This window comes from Anolis carolinensis, chromosome 1 (assembly GCF_035594765.1).
Source record: "Anolis carolinensis isolate JA03-04 chromosome 1, rAnoCar3.1.pri, whole genome shotgun sequence".
Lineage (NCBI taxonomy): Eukaryota > Metazoa > Chordata > Lepidosauria > Squamata > Dactyloidae > Anolis > Anolis carolinensis.
This window is the reverse complement of record NC_085841.1, coordinates 261,595,836-261,617,477: the sequence shown is the minus strand read 5'-3', so window position 1 is coordinate 261,617,477 and position 21,642 is coordinate 261,595,836. Positions and strand designations below refer to the sequence as shown.

The 21,642-nt window shown below is 38.2% G+C and overlaps 1 protein-coding gene across 1 annotated transcript in view; it reads left to right on the top strand.

Annotated features, from left to right (window-relative positions):
- The window catches only part of lrp5 (LDL receptor related protein 5), a 140,252-nt gene that overhangs the window by 71,163 nt on the left and 47,447 nt on the right, over window positions 1-21,642 (top strand). The window contains exons 6-7 of the mRNA XM_008108703.2: window positions 10,888-11,284; window positions 12,294-12,465. Coding sequence (XP_008106910.2) covers window positions 10,888-11,284; window positions 12,294-12,465 — 569 coding nt within the window. The remainder of the gene's footprint in view (window positions 1-10,887; window positions 11,285-12,293; window positions 12,466-21,642) is intronic.

The window sequence follows — 21,642 nt, the reverse complement described above, 5'->3', positions numbered from 1 at the left end:
ACTTTGGCGAAGGGCACAGGAATGAGTGACTGTTTATATGGCGTTAGCACCTTTCTATTGTTGGGCCAGACATTCTTTAAAGGGCTTTCTGTCAAAAGGGGAGAAAGTGGGATGGGAACAGGAAGTCTGGTTTTGCATAAGAATGTAGCTTTTTGGTTCAGTTTTATGGATTATTTCTTTCCCAAGCTCTGGATCTTTTGTGGTTTTTTCTCTTATGCCAACATCCACATGAATTGATTCCTGGTCTTATTAATTAACTCCTTAGTGTCTATAGGCCGCATTAAACCATTCGCCAAAGTGAAAGGATATTTTTGACTTTCAGATTTAAGTTCATAGTTTACAACTTGCATAGGTCAGTTTGTGTAGTTCCTGATAACGTTTTGAGTGCTTTTGCTCGCTTCGATTTAGGATGCAGCTACTTGTAACGCAGGAGATTGGCGATCAGGACTTACTGCATGTGTGTGTCTTTTTAATGAAGAGCAGCTAATCAACTGGTTAGACCTGGACCATGATGTGGAGAAAGAGTGTTAATCCTTTCTTACTGCCTATTTATCTAATTTAAAATGTAAGCTCTATGGAAGAAACCACAGCACAGTGTTTTTGTTGTTAACTGCTGTCTGGTCCCATAATAGAAATAGTCCCAGTTCTTGTCCTTCATTGCTTCTATGTACATTTTTCTCTTTTACATCACTTCTTTGAACATGGTGCTATGAGATGTGAGCTAACCAGTTTGATCAGGTGGGTTATAATTTTCCACACAAAAATCCAACAAATTGAAACTTGCTTCAAGCTTGAAGCGGTTATTAGTCGCCCCTCTGCATAGGAGCAGCGGCTTGCACACACCCAACATATGACTTTTCGTTCAGGGAGAGTCTTGTGTTGATGAATGTGGAGCAATTAATTTATTCAGCATATGTCTATTTTTCAAACTAGAAGGAATTGTTTTGCAGAAAGACATGGAAGGAAGCTCATCTTTCTTTGAGTTTCATAATCTTACTGAAACCATCTATATATATAAATGAGTGATGGCATCACGGCGACCAACAAAACAACAAAACTACAGGCCCCCCCCCCCCCAACCTCGAAATTTGACAACACAACCCATCATCCATGCCTCTAGGTTGATACAACAAAAAGAAAATAAAAATAAAATCCTAATTAGAGGGAGAGCAATAATTGTTTTTATCCCATTGCTGCCAGTTAGAGGACTAATCTCTGCCCACTTGGTCTCCTAGCAACCAACTCTGCCCAGGGGACAGGCAGACCTAGCCCTCGGCCTGTTCCACAGATTATCTAATTTGCACTGGATTATATGGCAGTGTAGACTCAAGGCCCTTCTACACAGCTATATAACCCATTTATAATCTTGTATTATCTGCTTTGCACTGGATTATCTGGACTCCACACTGCCATATAATCCACTTCAGTGTGCACTTTATACAGCTGTGAAGAAGGGGCCTCATATAATCCAGTTCTAAGAAGATAATATAAGATTATAAATATAATATGTAATAATTACTGTGATATAGAATCATAGAATCATAGAATAGTAGTAGAGTTGGAAGAGACCTCATGGGCCATCCAGTCCAACCCCCAGGAAATCGCATTCAAAGCGATTAATAATAATACAGAACAATATAATCTCTAAAATCAGGACAGTAAATAAAGAGCAACACTCTGAAAGCATAAGCCACAGCAACACGTGGCCGGGCAAAGCTAGTCTCTTTATAATATTGCAACAGTTTTCCTCCTTTAAAAAGGTCCATGTTTATAGCAACTGCTTAGCCATTCATTGGATAGTAAATGCAGTCTTCCCCTCAAGAGTCTTTTTGACAGCACAGCGTTCCGCACTGGGACAATGCAAAGTAATTGTTTCAGAGTAAATACAAAACAATTCACAAAAAGCAAGATTTGTTGCTATTTGTGAATTTGTACTATTTGTGAATTTGTGCCCTTGTTATGTATATAATAGTCCATATATCAAATAGTTTACTTAAGTAAAATAAAACACCCTGCAGTAGTCCTGTTATTTCATGTGTAAAACTGAGTGTTAAAAAACTTTCCTAAAATGTTTTGAAAGCTGGCAAGAACATTAGCTAGAATGACAATGTTTTCTCACCCCCCCCCCCCCCAAATACTCTCACAATCTGCTACAACAATGTTCTCTCTTATGTCATGTAGGGGAAAAAACTTTCCGGATAATTTGATCTTGTATAGTAACTTAATATCTCATCTATGTATGTACAAAAATTCATTTGGATTTAATGCAAAGCATATATTCTGTATTTCAGGATCTTGCACTATATAGTTTATAGTTAAAGTATATTGTTGCTGATTTCCAAAGATGTATGGTTGAGCTGCCAATGTTTTGGAATTTGCAAATCCTCGTCTTCTCCCCAAGTCATTCCCAGCAAAATTGTGACTGCCAAAGTTTCGCAGCTTTTGTCATAGTAGTTGTGGGGAGAAGGCTTGCAGGGAAGGGGAAAGCGGCTAGAGAATGACCTACAATAGAGCATTGTTCTTGTCTGATTAGTAGACAGACAAATGGGAAAGAAATAGCATGACATTCTATGGTGTGGATTAGCAAAGGCAACCAGTGCTGTCTACATTTGTTTAGCTTGGGTGGATAAATTGGAGCATTTGTTACTGTATTGTAGATGCCTTGTCACTTGTCAGATGTGAAGTGGGCCAAGGGGAGACTGGCAAACAGCTCTTGTTTAGCTGAGGAGATGGGCTGCTTTGTTGCTGTCAGCTCTGATTGGAGTTAATTCTGTAAATAGAATGCAGCTGCCATTTCCAGAACTGAAATGTAATTTTTTTTTTAAAAAAACTGCAGCACAACGCAACAGTCTCCAAAAGCATTATACTTGTATTCATGTTTTAACTTTAAAACTAATGATTAAATACAGGCGGCCCTACATATCCACAGTTCTGTATCCACACATTCAAGCCACTACAGATTGAAAATATTAAAAAAATAATCCAAAATCAAACCTGGATCTTGCCTTGTTGATGTGTAAATATATCCTGCTATACCCTCCATTTCACAAATCCTCAGCTTCTGTCCAGCACTCATCTGAGTTGTTTACCATTTTACATAAGCAAAACCATTTTACTACATCATTGTATATATTGGGTCTTGAGTATCCATGGGTTTTTATATCCACAGAAGGACCTGGAACCATATCCCAGTGGATACTGAGGGCCCACTGCTTTGCCATGGCTGCAGAAACAATCACATAACTACTAGGCTGTTGTCCCCAGAAAATAAGACCTAGTAGAGATTTTCCTGAATTGCTAAATATAAGGCCTCCCCTGAAAGTAAGACCTAGCAAAGTTTTTGTTTGGAAGCATGCCTGCCAAACAGAACACCAGAGCATGCAGGACTGGTAAATGTACGTACCATAGATTGCTGTACATGAAAATAAATAGTAGTAACAAGAAATTCTTGAGAGGATTCACAGTTTGTCTGGTTATGCTGGTTTGTGATGACATCTACTGTACAGTATATAATAAATGTTCATTTTTTTGTTCAACAATAATTCTTCAACAATTGAATTCCTCTTCATGGAAAAATAAGATATCCCCTGAAAATAAGACCTAGCACATCTTTGGGAGCAAAAATTAATATATGACACTGTCTTATTTTCGAGGAAACACGGTACAAACTGAGAATATGGTGTTTAGGGATTGGATAAATATTTCTGTTTTCTGTGGAGATTTCAATTTCAACAAATGTTGCTAGGTTTTCCTAAGGCATCTTACTAAAATGGATAGTATAATCCTGATTTTAGTTTGGCTAGCTATATTTGCAAAGGGTCTGTGATGTTTTGGGTAAAAGAAAATACATTACGTGATTTATTGGTGGTGCATTGGTACCAGGGGAGAAGAATTGTATTGAAAAATAAAATAGAAATCTAACTACTTCAGGTGAGAAATCTAAAGAAAGCCCAGGTTACTTGTTTTCCTCTTTTAAACATAAGGAATTTGTGCAGTTTTTCTTGTTAATTAAATTAATCATACGGTGTTATATACACATTCTTTCCTCCTGTTTTTTCTGGCAAATAGTTCTTGATTGATATAGACATAGATTTTTTAAAACATTGAAGGCATGTGTATTGCATTAAATAACACTTTGGATTCCCATTTTGGCTGAGGAACGAATGTTTCAGTATCAGGATGATGGACTTAGACTTCAGGGGATTTTTTTTCTTCCTGTATAGTATGTGAGGAATAACTGGTTGTGTTCTTTAGTTGAAGTAAGCATCTGGAAAAAGCACAAGCTAACATTTTATGGCCTATTTTATATGTGGTGAATTTTACCTAGATAATTCTACTACCAGACATGGAAAGTTCTCAGGTGCCTCAACATTTGATTCCAACCTCCACCTTACACAGCATCACAAACAATTGGCCACATATGTGATCTGGAGGTGTGATTGCTGCTGCACATTTGAACTACACTTCTGGCTAACGGCAGCTGGTGATATGTGGATAGACACTTTCTTTGATTAAAAAAATCACTTTGCAACAGGTTTAATTGGGTTGATCTCAAATTTGAAATTGAGAATAAAGTGCTTCAGGACTAGAAATATTTGTGCCAGGTGATAGTTTGAGATTCACTAATAATGAGTATAAATGGTGGTTTGGATAGCAGATGGAAGGGTAGCAGGTAAGTGAGACTCGAATTTCATATAGGCCAGTGGTTCTCAACCTGGGATTCCCAGATGTTTTTGGCCTACAACTCCCAGAAATCCCAGTCAGTTTACTAGCAGTTAAGATTTCTGGGAGTTGAAGGCCAAAAACATCTGGGGGGCCCAGGTTGAGAACCACCGATATAGACTATATTTTGTTTTTGTTTTGTTTTTTCAGGGAAAACAATGTCAATACATTCTTGATGAAGAAAGCAATATCCACTTTTTGCAGTATCGCTTGCCCCAAGCATGTTATGTTCCTTGTCTGACCATTCCTGGAGACAGCATGGGTCCAGTGTTGACTATCCTAGAGAACATGGTTCAGAGCAATTACAGCTAGGCCCAGCTGTCTGGCTTCAAAATTAGTCAGGCTGCAGATGTGTACTTCTTACAGCGTCTAACTTGGGAGGAGTTCTGCTATGATAACAAACTCCCATCTTTCTGTGTTTGCATTTTGTCCTGGACGCACTCTGTGTGTCAGAAATATATCTCTATTTGGAGTGGGTTTTGCTCTGTATTTGAATTATTTGACCATAACATACTTTGTCCATATTAAGTCGGAAAGTGGAGCAGAAGGAGTTGGTCTGAAATGTTATGATGCTCTTTCTGCACCGCATAAAAGTTTGATAACTTTTTTAAATGTCTGAATCACAAAGTCTCTTTTGGCCAGCAATGGGATATGGAGACCTGCCCCCAACACCAGTGCTGTTTAAGTACAAGCCAGGCTAGCACAGACAGTGTTCATAGCAGCAAATCTTGATTGCTCTCATCTCTTGAAGGAACTCATTTTTCCCAGGTCACAGTGCTAATTAGAACTGTAGTTGACAAATGTATTCTTACAAGTGTCCTATCTCTATGTGTCTCATCTCAAACAGAAGTTATTAGGTCATTAATTTGAAAAACATACACATGAAAGCAGCTGTCCAGCTTCATTCTTCAGTTTCTTAGCCTTTTATAGTCTTTTAAGCAACACTGGGAAACTTCAGTTAAAATGTGCTTCAGTGCATGTTAACTCTGCATGCTGAGAAAGCCTCCTTGATTGTGTACTGAACTGTCTGTATAGCAGAGATTATTCCTTTCAGGAGGGTTCTTGCATTACTTTGGGTTTTCTAAAACTTCTGAAACTTCTCCACAATTAGACAGCAAAATGGGACTCAAGTTGGGTTGGGAGGATACAAAAAGAGCATTGTACATGTTGTTCATTCATATGCAGTTGTGGATATTGAAATAAAAAAATAGGGTCTGAAACTACTTTTTATGCTTAGAACGTTCAAAGAATAAATGAATTATATGCTTCTTTCCAACTATCTCCATAGTGGGAAGGAAGATGGAAGTGTTGTAGAAATCTGTGTGTATGGATGTTTCATTACAATAAGAAGGACCATACTTCTCTTTTTTTCATTTTGGCTTTGTTTTATTTTATTTTATTTTATTTTATTTTTTAAAAAATTATTTGCTACATCCCAACAATTATCATTTTGGCTTTGTCAGCCATCTATTAATACTAAGAGTCCATGGACCAGTGCTGGTCTGTGAGCCATTAGTTGCACTGGGTTTCCAGGAAAGAAAGAAAAGGCTCAGTAATGGCTAAAATTATGTTACTACTCCTTGGTCTTAGTACAGGGCTGTGCAACCAAGAGTATCCAAAGGGAAAATCCTCCTATTTCTACCTGTACTTTTAGATCTCCACAATTTTATCGTTACCCACTTTTATGAAACAGGAAGTTAATACTATGAATTCCCCCATATTTTATTTGTGGGATAAATAAGATGCTGAAATTGAGACATAGAATTTAAATGGACAATTGTGCCCCCTGGAGGTTTCTAGAGGCACAATTGTCCTCTTGATTTTTCATTAATGATTGGTGGAGACCCTGAGGATTGCACAAAAGGACCGGACCCCATTAGGCATTATAAGTTTCACTCTTGCACTACTAACTCAACACACCTTGATAGATTATGTTACTATTTTGGGAGAGAATTGGACTTAGTGTAAATTTACTGGACTAGGGTCATACAGTGCTTGAGTTTAAAACCCTTGATGCCACACAAGAGAACTGGATTTCCATATTGGCACACTTGCCTAGTGCAAAAGAGTTGTTATTTATTTCTGTTTTATGACAAGGTTGGGCAAGGTGTTAAATAGAGCCATTATAGATACAAGTGAACAAGTCTATATGACAATCTGTCCTTTTAGTAGATAGGTTCATATATTCCCAATGATGAATATGTTTTATATAACTTAAGGATGACCTAATTTAAAGGGAAAAAAATTTCAGAAGAAGAATTTAAGATATGGGAAAAATTAATCTGATTTTACAACCAGAAAATAACATAACATAAAATAGAAAGATCAGTGCAATCCTATCTTAAGTAGTTCCCAAGAAACATATGTTTTCTAGCAGCATTTTGCCAAGTAACTTGATGTCTTGCCCTTTTATTAGTCTTAAGCCTTGGATCTTTTATAGGACTAATTTCAAACATAAGACAATCTTTTTTAAAACAAGCACACATAGAAAAACTGATCAAGCACGGCACTGTCATTTTTACAGATCACTGAACCCAAACCTACTAATGCTGCATATATGGGTCATGGTAACCAGGTTTTAACAATACACCAATTAAAAGCCACTGTGTACCTAGTCTCTCTTTCCCTTCTTCATAGACGCTCCTTGGGAAGAAAAAAGATGGGGAAAGTGCTGCAAAAATGGAAGAGGTTTATAAAAGCAGGAGTGTAATGTTTGGACACATACTTGGAAACACACGTGTAAAATTATGTGACTGAACAAGATAAAAGTCTCACTAGTACAAAGCCCCTTGGATGGCTAACATCAAAATCTTTCTGTGGTCTTTCTCTGTGGTTTTAATTCTCTGCCGTTTAAGCCCATCAGCAGTTGATAGCAGTTCCCTGCTTCTTTGCATAGGTATGTCTGAATGCATTGCCATATGTTTACCCGTCTAGTTCTCCAGTTGAGCCAGTCTGGCAGCAGTGACTCTGCTTACTCTCATCCATTAAATTAAGCACCACCTGTCTAGTCTACTGTGAACGTAAACAGATACCCATACATTCTTGCATTTAGTGCTTGCATTTGAATAAATATTCTCCCCATACTAGATTGGTTTTGGAGGGGAGTGGGGCTTGCACATTCTTTGAAGCTTACCGCATGAGGCATGGCATTATATAACTTGTTTTATAGAGAAGCTATTTTTCAATATTCCATTAGGCTGCTCAAGGCAGTTTTGTTTCCCATTCTGAGGCCTTGATGTCTCTCTGTCATGGCAACAGCAGTGCCTGTTGTCAATTTGGTTGAGCCACCTGGACTTTTCTCAAAGTTATGAGATTATGCGCAACTTTGCAGAGCTTAGGTGGCAATGCCACAGTCAGCTGCCATGCCCTGCAGGGGATATTTCAGGCAGCGCACAGAGTGATGGCTCCCGTCAAGCCCTGGGTCTGTAAAAGGGACTTGGCGGCCTGCATCTGGTATGTGGGCTATAAATTACCCATCCCTGCATTGCATTATAGCAGATTGCTGTATACATTTCTTGGCCAGTAATTGAGTCTTCTATTCTTTGCAATGTTTTCTTAGTATAGTACCCATCAGGGGACACTGAGGAAAGATATAAGCAGCCATGGGGAAGGGGGCTTCTATTTGTAGCAAGCTTGTTCCTTGTCACTCAAGGAATAAGCTGTGCCTAAACAGCCACCCTCCTTCTAATCCTAACTACCTTGTACTTATACAGTCTATTTTTCTTTCTGTGTGGTTATCATGAGTTGGCAGTGAGTTGAATGGAAGGAAATCTTATAGTGTGACTCCTATATCTACTGAAGGGCCATCCACACAGCCATCTAACCCCAAATATCAAGTCAGATAATCCACAATATCTGCTTTGAACTGGATTATCTGAGTCCACACTGCCATATAATCAATGTGGCTTTTATACAGCTGTGTGGAATGGGCCATAGATACATAGAACCATGGATAATCGCAATCCTATTACTTTCAGTTGGATGATTGGTAAATGTGTATAGAGTGTAGTTTGTTTAGGAGGCTTTACATGAATGTGTGAATAAATGAAACCATAGATAAATGAAACCACATATATCAGTTTATGAATAAGCAGGGAGGTCGTACATTACTTGCTTACTAAGCAGAATAAGTTTGGGTGAGGAGGAGAGCAATTCTGGCCACTGCTACAACACTCAGTGGCCAGGAGATCTTGGATCTTAAGCTAGAAATTCGAAAACAAAGCTTGGGAAATTATGTTGAAAAAAATGAAAATAATGATCTGCTGAAGTCATTTGGGATCCAGGGGCTCTATCATGGCTTGCTCCCTTGTGAATGGCTTTGGCATGTAATTTTATTCTGTCTTCTTAATCAAAACTTCTGTCACTAACATCCTAAGACTGCAAATTCTGGGAGATATTTGAGATTAGATTTTTTTTCCTGCAATGTAGGGAGTGATAGGGTCTCAAGATGTAGAAGAAGACCCACAGAGATAGAAGAGCCCCCCTCCCCCCCCAATGAATCCTGGGACATTGTTGGTCCTTCACATAAGGTCTGGATTTTTTGGATTGTTCTGTCTTGGATATATCCCATTCTATCCAAATTGTATGACTTACTTGCTATTATTTCTCTTTCTTTTTGTGGAACCATCTTCATTTGATCGATAAAATTAGGCCCACATGTAGTAATATGAGGAGAAAATACAGAACTTAGTCATGACGAAGAGTATACACTTGCTATCTGTGTATGTTGTATAATTTCATTCAGTAGCCTCAGTTTCCATCAACTATGAATGGTCTGGGGACCAATTCTTACCCGCTGTAAGTGAAACGTCCCCCACCTAAAAGTAGACTTCTGATTTTTCTTTTTCTTCTTCTGCAAACAGTACATGTGGAGATATGTGAAATTGTCTGAAATTAAATTGAGGCTTTTAGGAGTACAGTTCTTCTCTTATTTTGTAAAAGCATGTAAGTGGAGGGTTCTCCCATTGTGTTCAATTTGCTTTGTAGTAGACTATGATTGTCTTTCATTGTATGTTTGTTTTGTAGCTTTTACTGTGCTACAGTAGTTTAATTGCATGTTGCTTTGAGATCACTTTAAAATGCAAAATGTGACTCACATATTTATATCTTTTGCTGATATATTAAGATGTTGGGAGATTTAAAAAAATATTAACAGCAAACTTGAATACTATCTAATTTGTAGAATGTTATTAATCACCTTCCTCATTGAAATGTGTTTAGGTAATAGACATTTTCAAATCTTAAATATCAATTATTATTTCTGCAATCCTTAGTTACCTGAAAGGAAGCAAATACTTGTAGCAAGTGATCTTAGTTCCATAGTGTACTTCATATAATTTTGGCCTGTCTTCAAATCATATTGCATATTAAAGAGTGCTGAATATGGAAACTGAATTTAATGCTGTGCCTTCAGGAAACAACTGTTGGTTGAGTTGACAGCTTCGTGGGATTTGAAGTCTAGACATTTTTCCCTCTTTCTCCAAAACAAAATTACACAAGCAAAGGATATGATTTCATTGTATTAGCAAACTGAAATCACATCCTTTACTTGTGTAATTCTGTTTTGATTTTTACTTTGTGAATGTGGTATATAAAGCTTATTTTAAAATGTGTTGCCCCTTTTTCAGTGAAAGACAATTAAGTTTAGTTAGAACTCTCCACTTTCATTTTTTTATTATTAGTGGCCAGTCTCGATAACTTAACATTTTGCATTTTGATACTTTTTATTTTGCTCAAAATGTGTATTTTTAACAATAAAATAAAAAAGAGAATAGTTCATAGAGCAAGTTGTATCATGGAGAAAATAGCATTCCAGCTCTGTGAGTATCCCCCAAATATTCTGTTGTCTCTTTACACCTCTAAATGGTTGTCGGCAAAGCAGCTATATTCTTGGTAAAGCCCTTGCACTTTTGAGCGCAGTAGTTTGGCTTGATTTTTCCTCTTACTTACATAGAAATGCTAAAGAGTTGCTAGAAAATAAAAGCATTGAGGTTCAGAAGGTAATGTTTTGTCTTCATGCTGCAAATCAGCTGAAGCTCTTTGCAGCCAAGTTCATTTTTCAATGACTCTAAGTGAACGAATTTGGACAGGCTTATCAAGTCATTGCCTTCTGAATAATAAACGCACAGTGGCAGTTGTTGATTACTGGTGATCCTTTCCCCCCAGGTGCTGAGGAAGTGCTCTTGCTTGCCAGAAGAACCGATTTACGAAGAATTTCATTGGACATGCCAGATTTCACTGACATTATCCTGCAGATAGACAATATCAGGCATGCTATTGCCATAGACTATGATCCGGTTGATGGTTACATATATTGGACCGATGATGACGTCAGAGCCATTCGTCGGGCCTTCCTTGATGGAACTGGAGCTCAGACAATTGTATCAACAGAAATAGACCATCCTGATGGTATAGCAGTGGACTGGGTGGCCAGGAACTTGTACTGGACTGACACTGGTACAGATCGTATTGAAGTTACACGGTTGAATGGGACATCAAGAAAAATCCTAATTTCCGAAAACCTAGATGAACCCAGAGCAATAGTGCTCAATCCTGTGATGGGGTGAGTGTTACAGGATTTTAATCAAGTTTACAAAAATGAAATTTTAGCTTTCTCTTTGTTTTATAGACTACTAGGAAATTTTCTTGACATTGACTGGATTGATATTATTACTTACAATTTGTTTCATGTCAAATGCAATGCAAAATGAACCAAAATCTACAGTTTCTTCCTCAAAACTGAAAGTTGCCTATCACTGGAATTTGCACAAAAATGTCAAATCAAGTCTATTCATCAAGTGGAATGTCAGCCTAAGTGCAAATATCACATTTCATCATAATAAATGTGTATTTTAAAGCATAAACAAGAAAATAAAGAAAAATTGTTTGTTTGTTTTTCATAAGGGTCCCAAATTACTAGATCAGTGGTTCTCGACTTGGGGTCCCCAGATGTTTTTGGTCTTTAACTCCCAGAAATTCTAACAGCTGGTAAACTGGCTGGGATTTCTGGGAGTTGTAGGCCAAAAACATCTGGGGACCCCAAGTTGAGAACCAAAGTACTAGATGAATCAGTTTGAAAAACTTAACTAGGGTCTTGGTTCCTATTAGATAATATAACAAAGTAGGTGGCTTTGAGATCAAGCATTTGGTTTTGTATAGACAGGAAGGCATTTAAAATCATAGTCCAGATGGAATAACAACAAACAGATGAAGCAAACAGATAATTTCTAACCTCACATGGATTCTATTTTCTTGGTGCAGCATGTTTGTATGTCCCAGTGTTTAGTTTTCCAATGAATGTGGCATTGTTAGCCCTCAAAGCCTTCCATGTACCAAAGTCTTCAATGGTTTGTGGAAATCAATTTCATTTCTCCTTCCCCCTTATTAGAAACTGCAGGTATATAACAGTATAAAATAACTTTACAGTATAAGGATCCACACTTTTTTTTCAAATGATGTAAAAATATAGAAGAATTTCTCCTCGTATCAATTAATTGTGAATATTGCAACTTGACGTTGCAGCAATATCACAGATGCAGATGTAAAACGTGCCTTTTTCTGCTTCTCAACAGGTATATGTACTGGACAGACTGGGGTGAAAATCCAAAAATTGAGTGTGCTTATTTGGATGGTTCTGAGAGGAAAGTCCTGGTGAACACTTCTTTAGGGTGGCCTAATGGTTTGGCATTAGATCTTGAAGAAAGCAAACTTTACTGGGGAGATGCAAAGATTGACAAAATTGAGGTAAGTAGGAAACCATGTGTTTTCCCAATTAGTGTGATAATAACTAATGCCCTCTGAGCTATTCTGAGTATTATTAACATTTGTACAATTGTTTTCTTGAAATGTTTTTATGATTAATTTAACCAAGCACAACATGGTTTTGTAAATAGGAGGTAGGGTGGAAATGAGAGTTCTGTGGTTGTTTTATGGTTTCTAAATTCACTTCAATAGGCTTTTGTTTCAATCCTATTTCTACTCTTGAGACTAATTCAATGGAACTTATTCTTTATGGACATGCTTTTGATGGAACTGTCAGAAGCATGACATGCTGGAACTGTACTATTAGAATGAATTTAAATTCTGACTTAATCTGGAATTAATTATCAGACTGAAACTTTAGAGATGTTTTCTAAAACCAATATTGTTCTACGTTTTCTCATCAGAAAATTGTATTCTAACATGTTGTTTATTTGGTAGTTCTCATTCATTCTAAAGAAAGTTTTTTGTGACTTCAGTATATGCCAAGTACAAGTAGTATACATCTGGTAAAAATTACTTTATAATACAGCACAAACTGGAGCCCCCAGTGGCGCAGCAAGTTAAACCGCTGAGCTGCTGAACTTGCTGACTGAAAAGTCGGCGGTTTGGATCTGGGGAGCGGGGTGAGCTCCCACTGTCAGCCCCAGCTTCTGCCAACCTAGCAGTTTGAAAACATGCAAATGTGAGTAGATCAATAGGTACCGCTAATACGGGAAGGTAACATCACTGCACGCAGTCATGCCGGCCACATGACCTTGGAGGTGTCTACGGATAACACCGACTCTTCGGCTTAGAAATAGAGATAAGCATCAACCCCCAAAGTCAGACATGACTAGACTTAATGTCAGGGGAATACCTTTACCTACAGCCCAAACCAATGCTCTCTAGATATGTTGAATTTATCCTTTCCCTGACACCTAGCCATCAAAGTCCAAGGTGATGGAAGTTATACTTGAGCACATTGGGATGGTGGCAGGTTGGGAAAGTCTGCTGCCATTTGTAATTTTTAGAGAAAAATAATGCTTAAACATAAGATGTTCAAATGGCACTTACCATAAAAAGCCTTTTAGGCTATAAGGGGAAAAACCCATTAAGGAGTAACTTTACAACAGGAAAAAGTGTGTTCATGCTAATATAGCTGGATTTAAAAGTGTATGATTTTAATTCTCTCTCTCAATTTAAAAATGCTTTAGATATTAAGATTGAATTAAATGATTTAAGATCTTATAGCTAAAATCTTGTAGCTATACTGCCATTACTGTACATGACTCTTTACAAGGAAAAGAAGAATAGAACAATTCCCTACTCTCAGGCTTACAACCCTAATTAAGACATGACACAAAAGGAAAAGGGGATGGTGTGGAGAAGGGATTAAGTCCAGCAGATACTGTCGATCCATCTCTCTCTCCAAGGCCAAGGCAGTAGCAGTTGAATGAAGAGGGGCTTTCACCTGCTTTTGGGACAAGGCATTGCAGAGCTGTGCCTCCTCCTCTTCTCTCTCTTCCAGAGCAGTGGAAATTGGGATAGAAAGAAGGCCTTATCTGCTTCTGGTGTAAACCATGATGGAGCTGTGCCTAGTTGCTTGTTTTATTTTGTAATTGTCTGGTTTCTCTTCAGATAATATAGACATTTCTGTAACAGTTTGTTTCCTAAATGGTGCACATCATACTTCCATCTTCTGAAACCCCATAAGTGGGGTTTTTTGTACTTAAAAGAATGGAAAGAAAAAAAGTAAAGCAAAGTGTCACCATGTGCTGTTACTTAATTGTGCATCAGTTCATTGGTCCACCTGGCCCTATTCTGACTGGAAAAGTGCATGTCCTATAACTGACCTTATGGGCATTTCCCTTAAGAAATGGATTCCTGGTATCTGAGATTCTTGTATTGATAACCGAGCAATAAAGTATGAAGTACACATTTGAATGCTATGGATAAAGTTGGTATGCCATTTGTTCCCTTTCTTGGAAGATGTAAAGAGGTGTTCTTGACATCTTGTTCACTTTCTTGAAAGGTGTGAAAGAAGTATAAAGAGACATGGAGAGATGTAAGGGGGCGTTTTTGATACCTGTTTCCTATTCATATGAGTTTCCTTTTCCTGAAGTTAAATAAATCCAGAAGTTATTTTAATTCCTCATTCTTTCATTAAAATTCCACTACATCTCTGAATATTTGGGTAGTACACTATACAATATTTAGGATAGGTGGAAGGTTGTGCACTCAAAGAAGGTTTGGCTTTTTCTTCTTGGACTCTAGCTAGAAGAGTCTGGAAGCAATTGCTTGAATATATATATAATTTCCATGCTCCCCTTTTTAGTAAGAATAAAAGTTTGTGGCTGCTTGGCAAAATCCATGGGCAGTGATATTAAATGAACACTTCTGCCCACTCTTTGCCGTTTCACAAAACTTATTGGATGCTGCACTATGTCTCTGCCATAAATGTTTTAAAAGCAAACGACATGGCTGTTTATTTGAGTTGATATTTATATTTATGTGCTCTCATGTCTTCTTGCTCCCTCCCTACCCTGTTTCTTGAGATGAAAGCCCCCATCGTCCTCCAAAGCAGGAAAATACCGCCATGGACGTAGGAGGGGGCGTGCCCTTATTTATGTGTGTAAAACTTCACATGGCAGGAACAGCAGTTATTCTTTCTTGGCAGAGACCTTCCCATCTGCAGCATTCAGCTGTAAATACAAAGGACTCAGTCACTTCACAAGCAGTTTATATCCTGAAGAAACCATTTGGCAAGCCTTGTCAAACCTTGCGTGACAACAGCCTTTGGGGCTTTCACTGCAAATTTGGCACCCTGTGGTAACATTGTTCCCAGCTTTTAAAACTTTTTGCTAAGTTAGTTTGGCAGTATGTGCAGAAGGGTGGGAGCAGAGCGGGGAAAGAGACAAGAATTGTAGGAGATTTCACATAGTAGATGTGGAAATAATATATCTGTGTCAACAGACTCTGCTGCCACAAAGTTAAACTGCATAAATGAATTGAAACTAAATTTAGGACCTTGTCAGAAAAAGGTATTTTTTAGGAACAAACAGATTAATACGGATTACAAGGTTCCAGCGGAGAGTGAAGCAAAGAGCCACTGGCACCCACGTGTTGAAGTCCCTAATTCTTTCTAAAAACTGGTTTTGTCATTTGCTATTATCTTCTTCAGCCTTGGCTTGAACGATCCTGGGGCTTAATTAAACATAGTTGAACTATTTGTCTATTATTAGATGTGTTTCTAATTTAAACCATTTTGAGGCTGAAATTAGAGATAAAATGTCACATAGAGGTTTGTTAGGTATGGATTCCTCCTACTTTTTAAATTCAGAATTTCAAAAACTGTGTAGCTATTTTCATGAAGGATGCAGACTTTGAATCAAGACATTATGTGAAGTATTGTGGTCGGCTAAAAAGTGTCTGTGAAGCATGACAGAGGTCATTAGTGTGAGGTACAATCTTGTTGCTTCCATCTGCAGACTCACATAAGCTCCGCTGATATGGCTTCAGGCTTGATTTTCCTTAGTTTGCTCCCTTTTGTTACATTTGAAAATATCATAAAAATATTTATGTAAGCTTAGAACAATTAATGGCTTTGGTGGGGTGGTGATGGTATTTTTGTGATAAGGAAAGGTTGTGATATTGTTGAATTCTAGTAATTCTAGTAATCATTCGTTTTCAGCAATTTAAAATATATTAAAGCGAATACCTGAAATAATAGTTTTATTATGGCTTAGTGTGCATGAAGAGAAAAGAAAGCAGGAACATTATTTTTATTGGGTGTTACTTTAAAAGAGCACAAATCAACCCACTGTCTTGGAATTCATCCTCACATCTGTTCATTAAAGTGCATATATATTTGTTTTGTGTATAGTTTGTTGCAGAACTCTGAAGGTTGGAAGAACTAATAAATAAATGAAATCAGAATGTATTCAAAATCTGATTCAACATATTCGTTGCAGGGCAAATTGGCATAACCTTTCTCACCCAACACCCAAACTAAAACGTCCTTGTTACAGAGCAAGACAGAGGGAACCCATAGTATGAGACAAAACAAAGAATTTAAGCAAGGCTTCCCTTTGTCTTCAGATTCTAAAGTTTCTAGTTTGTGATTTTTCTTTTTTACTTATTGAAACTTTTACAATTCATCTTTGGAATAGAAGGTTACCTCATTTGTTCTTATACAAGCTGGTTATAGTTAGCCAAGTTTTTAAAAGTTATTAGACAAGCTGTATTTTTTTAGACTTACAATTAATTGTGTGTTCTTTAACCTATGTCAAAATGAACTTTTATTTCAAAAAATGGGACTGGGCAGAGGAGCCCATTGGAACCCCTGAATAGGAGGAATCTGACCTTTTGAACTGTGAGGAGGCTGTGTCAGAAGTAAAGCAATTGCCTTCCCACACTCAAAGGAGAAACGGGCATTGATCATCATGAGCACTACTGAGTTGACTGACCTCCAGGGAACAACTAAAGGCCACTGTGCACAGCAACAGTATAGTTTCTACCCAAGTCTGAAACCCAGATAATGAATCGTTTAGGTCCTTTGATTGAAACAGAATGCTGACTTTCAATCACTTCCTATGCATTTGGTGCGTGGCTTGTGCTTTTAAAGGGGAACCCTCAAGCACAGACATTGCATGCAAGCAAACTTTAGTTTGTGAGCAAAAGTTCTGGCCATTCATAGAGTGTGTGTTTCCAGTGTCATTCACTTCCACTCTGTCCTCTAGCTGCAGATCAGTGCTGCATGGTGTTCTGCTGTGAAGGCTCCCTTGATCTTTTACTATGGTTTTGTAGAAACTCCAAAGGACTACATATGTGAGTGGGTGGGACAGTCCTCCCTGCCCCATGTGAGTGGAAGTGTCTGCATGTTCATGCTTTTTCTAGTACATGGGGGTGGGGGTGTTGGTTTCATGCCAAGGTATGTATTTGAACTGTCTCTGCCCTGTTAAATATAGTAACCATATCAAAATGAAATCCTGAGAAGTCATTAAATTAAAAAGCTAAAGAGCTAAAGCAAGTTCTGCAGTGCTTAAATACTGCTTCCGGTCAAAGGTTATTTTTTCCCATGTAGCATCAGCATGCGTTTTCTGCAGGTTTAGAAAGAAAAGCAAGCATTGCTGCTTTCCTGGAGGAACTATTTTGTACATTTCGAATTGCAGTGGTTTTCAGAATTTAAGTTAGGAAACGGAAGAATGACAGCAGGATCAGCCTTGCTATAAATCTCGCCTATGTATGTCCCAGGTGTAATCACAATGCAATGCTGATTGATTCGTGTCCAGAAAATGTGTACTCTGGTATGCTGGATCAGATAAGAGTGTCTCATAAAAGAAGAAATAAGGTACAAGGTTAAAGTGGTGCACGAGGTGACAAATACAGAGTTCAGAAAAGATTCTGTACCTTCTGAGATTTGACCTTCAAGTTTAATAATGTTGGATGGTTCTCTAGTAGTGACTTGTGGGTTGTTGAGTAAAAGGTTCCTGGTTCAGATATTATTCAGGTTGGACAAACTGCTCAATTCACAGCCTTGCCTTGTTCTATTGATATTATAATAGAAAAAACTGAATTAAAGAGGGCAGTAAAAATCTTGTCTGAATTTTAATGTGAGATTTTTAAGGATCTACATGACTCTGAGTCATATTTATGTTCCATATGCTGATGATGATCAACTAAATTTATTTTCTAGTAATCATTTTTAAACAAAGGGGTAAACTATTTTGCAATGAGGAAATCCTTCCCTTTACTTTAACTCTTTCTTCAGCCGTTAATTTGATGCAGAAGAAGAAATAACTGATGCATACATCTTCATTATTAAAGGAGTAGCTTCTGTGTGCACAGATGTTTTCCACATGTGTATTGAAATTGGGATCACAGACTGACAAAGGTTTGTAGTCCCATGGAAGAGATCCTATTTGTGAATAAGTAGTTGGTTGGGAGATTAATAGATTGTGGATGGGCAGATCTTCCTATTGTTATCACAGGTCATGGCAAAAGCACTGCAAACCCATTTTTGACTATACTCTTTGTTTTAATGTCAGAGAAAGGTGAAATTTAACTCTCATAATTTTTCAGAGGAAGGGAACAACCCAGATGAACTCATGATTGAAACTGTTGATCATATATACCATCCCCAGGCAATTACATTCTAATAATGGTGATGAACAGAAGTCACCATCAGCAGCACTTCAGTCTTTGGTGACTTCCCCCATCAGCCCTGGCCCCCAGTCGAAGAGACTCACTTGAACTCTAACATACATGAACAAATTTTACCTAAGAAAGGCTGCTGATTCCATTATGTTCCTTGCAACTCCAGTCCAATCTATCTGCTATTGTTCAGGAAAGGGTCCGCTGATCCTCCAAAGAAGCTTCTGGGCATTTCAGGTGGCTGCCAAGAGGAAAAAGAACAGTGAGAACTTCTGTGAATTGAGAACTTATCAAATAACACACAATAGAAATCCTATGAGGTGACTCAGTCTACTCTGCCTGTGGTGGTAGGACTTTAGTCTTGGCAGGTGGGACAGTAGTGTGTGAAAGGTAAAAACAGCTTTGGAAATAATCAGCATACACTGGGTTCAGCCAGATTGGCAGTAATTAAAATTTCCTCCTCTTTATTGCTTAGTTTTGGTTGGTAGACCCTAGGGGTTTTTGTTAGTTTGCTTATTTTAAGTGAGCAATTGAACAAGGCTGAAGTCTGTCTACTTCTGGACTAAGTACATTTTCAGACATCTTCCCATTCAGCTTTCCATACAATCTGGGTATTGCATTCTCTGCTGTGAGGTAAAGTCATACAGGATGCTGATAAATCTCTTTGATGTAGGCAGTTAAATAAAATGCCATAGAAAGTATGGTGCTTTATTGCATTGTAGTTTGAGTTTGGTTTGCAATTGAAAAGCAGAACATATTATTTTCTTTGCCATAGTTACCAGTAGACAATTCTACCAGAGAATAGTCAGACTATAGAGTATTTTTGTCCCCTTCCATATTTTCTTTTATAAAAAATGTTCTTGTTGCACACAGCTGAATTGCACCGGAAAGGTTTGCCTATTTGCAGGTCCATTCCTGTCTTCCATAGTTGGAAATCTCCTCCTTCGTCTATCTCCTTCTGATCCACATATGCATATGCACACATCGGATACTGCAATTCTGGATATGTTGTAAATTAATTCAAATGATGTCCAAAAGTAATAATATTGCGTTATATTTGCCTGTAGAACAATTTACCATTCATTTGTACATTGGTATAAGTTGCGAAGAAAACCTATCTGCATTGTGCAGGCATGCAATAGTTTTGTTCATGTTTTCTAACTTAGTCTTATTTTAATTTTTCAGTACAGGGAGACTATTTCTTCTTTCTCATCTATTAACTCAATGCAGGCATATCTCTCTGGCTGTCTTTCTGTGATATGTTATTTTTCCATTCCATTTAGGCAAAGTTATAGTGTAGGTTGAATTACCACTCAGCCCGAATTGTGGAGGGTATCTGTCATTTCAGCTCCATGCTATATCATCCAGTTGGGGGAAAGTATAGTCTGGCTTTATAGGAATATTTAAGCCAGTTCTGTGCAACCGTTGTATGAAATGGTGGGAAGATTTTTATGCCCTCCCCCTTGTGCTTCTTCAGCTTTTTTTGTGCAAGTGTTCGGTGCCCTGACGAGACAGCAGTCACTCAAAAGGGAAGGCTTTCCAAGGGAAGGCTTTCCTCACCACTTTGATTGACTAGAGTCATCCTGTGGGAAAGGAAGCTAACTTGCTCTAAACTGTAGGTGACCCTTGCCTTTTTTTGTGAGCAATAAAGACATAATGGGGGCCCAGCTAAGGTTTAGCAGAACCCCCACAGCCATCTGCACACTTCATTGGCAGAAGTGGCTTTCACTTGAACTTGCATTTGACAAGTGTGTTCTGTCTTTCTCATTCAGAAGGGCCCTTCAAAGCCAACTAATTGAAATGCTTGCACCCCTCCATTCCATTTCCTTGTCTTCTACCCCCCACCCCACCCCAAGATTTGCCTGAATAGCAGGACACTAGTATTCACTGTTAATGAGCAAGGGGGAAAATGCACACAAAAACTTATGCGGTTTTAGGCTTGCATTTTTTTAAAAGCAACACTCTAAAGGAAAGGGCTTTTTAGAGTCCCCATCCCACCCCTCATGTCAATGTCTGAGAGTCTAGTTTGATAAAGAAGCTAAACCACTGCCCCGCTCCCCCAGTTTCTGTTGCACACTTGTTAAAAATTCTTTTTGTCTTCTTAGCCCTGGACTTTATGAAATGAAGCACAAATCAGGCCCTTGGAATGAAAGGTTGCATGTATGCCTTGTGGCATTTGGAATGAAACTATTCACTGCCTGAATGATTATAAATAGAAAGCCAGGAGCTGTCTTATTCCTCCACTGGGGCTCCCCGCATTGAAGCACCCTTCCCAGCAAAGGGTGACTTTTGAAAGAAAACTTTGTTCCTTCCTTGTGGGAATTGAATTGGTCAGGAATTCTTCTTCTTGCACTTTTGGTTAGAAGGCATTAATCTCCAATTTATTTTTAACAGAAGCATTGTGCGCCATAAATGTGTGTGCTTGGACCTGTAGCCAGATATGCCATCTCATCTGCGGAGTGCCCTGTACAATTCTGAATGCAGAACAAACACGGTTCTCTTTGCACTTTGTTCCTGAAAGCTCGCTATTGGCGCCCTTCCAGCGGTCGGCTCCTTTTTATCTTGCATTCATTCTTTAGTAAGGAGGCTAAATTAGCCCTGCACAGGTTTTTTTCAGGTTTTGAAAGACAGAACAAGAATTGTGATTGGGAGAGTTTTCTTATTTTATTTAAGAAAAGATTTTATTCTCCCATTGAACTTCTGAAGTTGCCGACATAAGAACCCCAATAGCTTACTGTTGCAAGTCTTCAGGCAATTTGTTTGGTTGATTTGGCCGTTATGAATGCTGAGAAATCCCTGGTGTTGTGCACTTATGCAAATGCAGTGTCAGACTCCTTTCTCCTCCCCTTTCAGATTTTAAAAAAGAAACCAGGAGATGATGAAGGGATGGAATGAGGGGTTGCTTTTGACTGGTACACTTCCATTGGCTTTAATAGGAAGGAATACATGGGTGAGGGTGGTTAATAAATTATCTGCCTGAGCAGGCAATTTTTTAAACTGTCTCACAGCACAATTGTTTAGGAATCG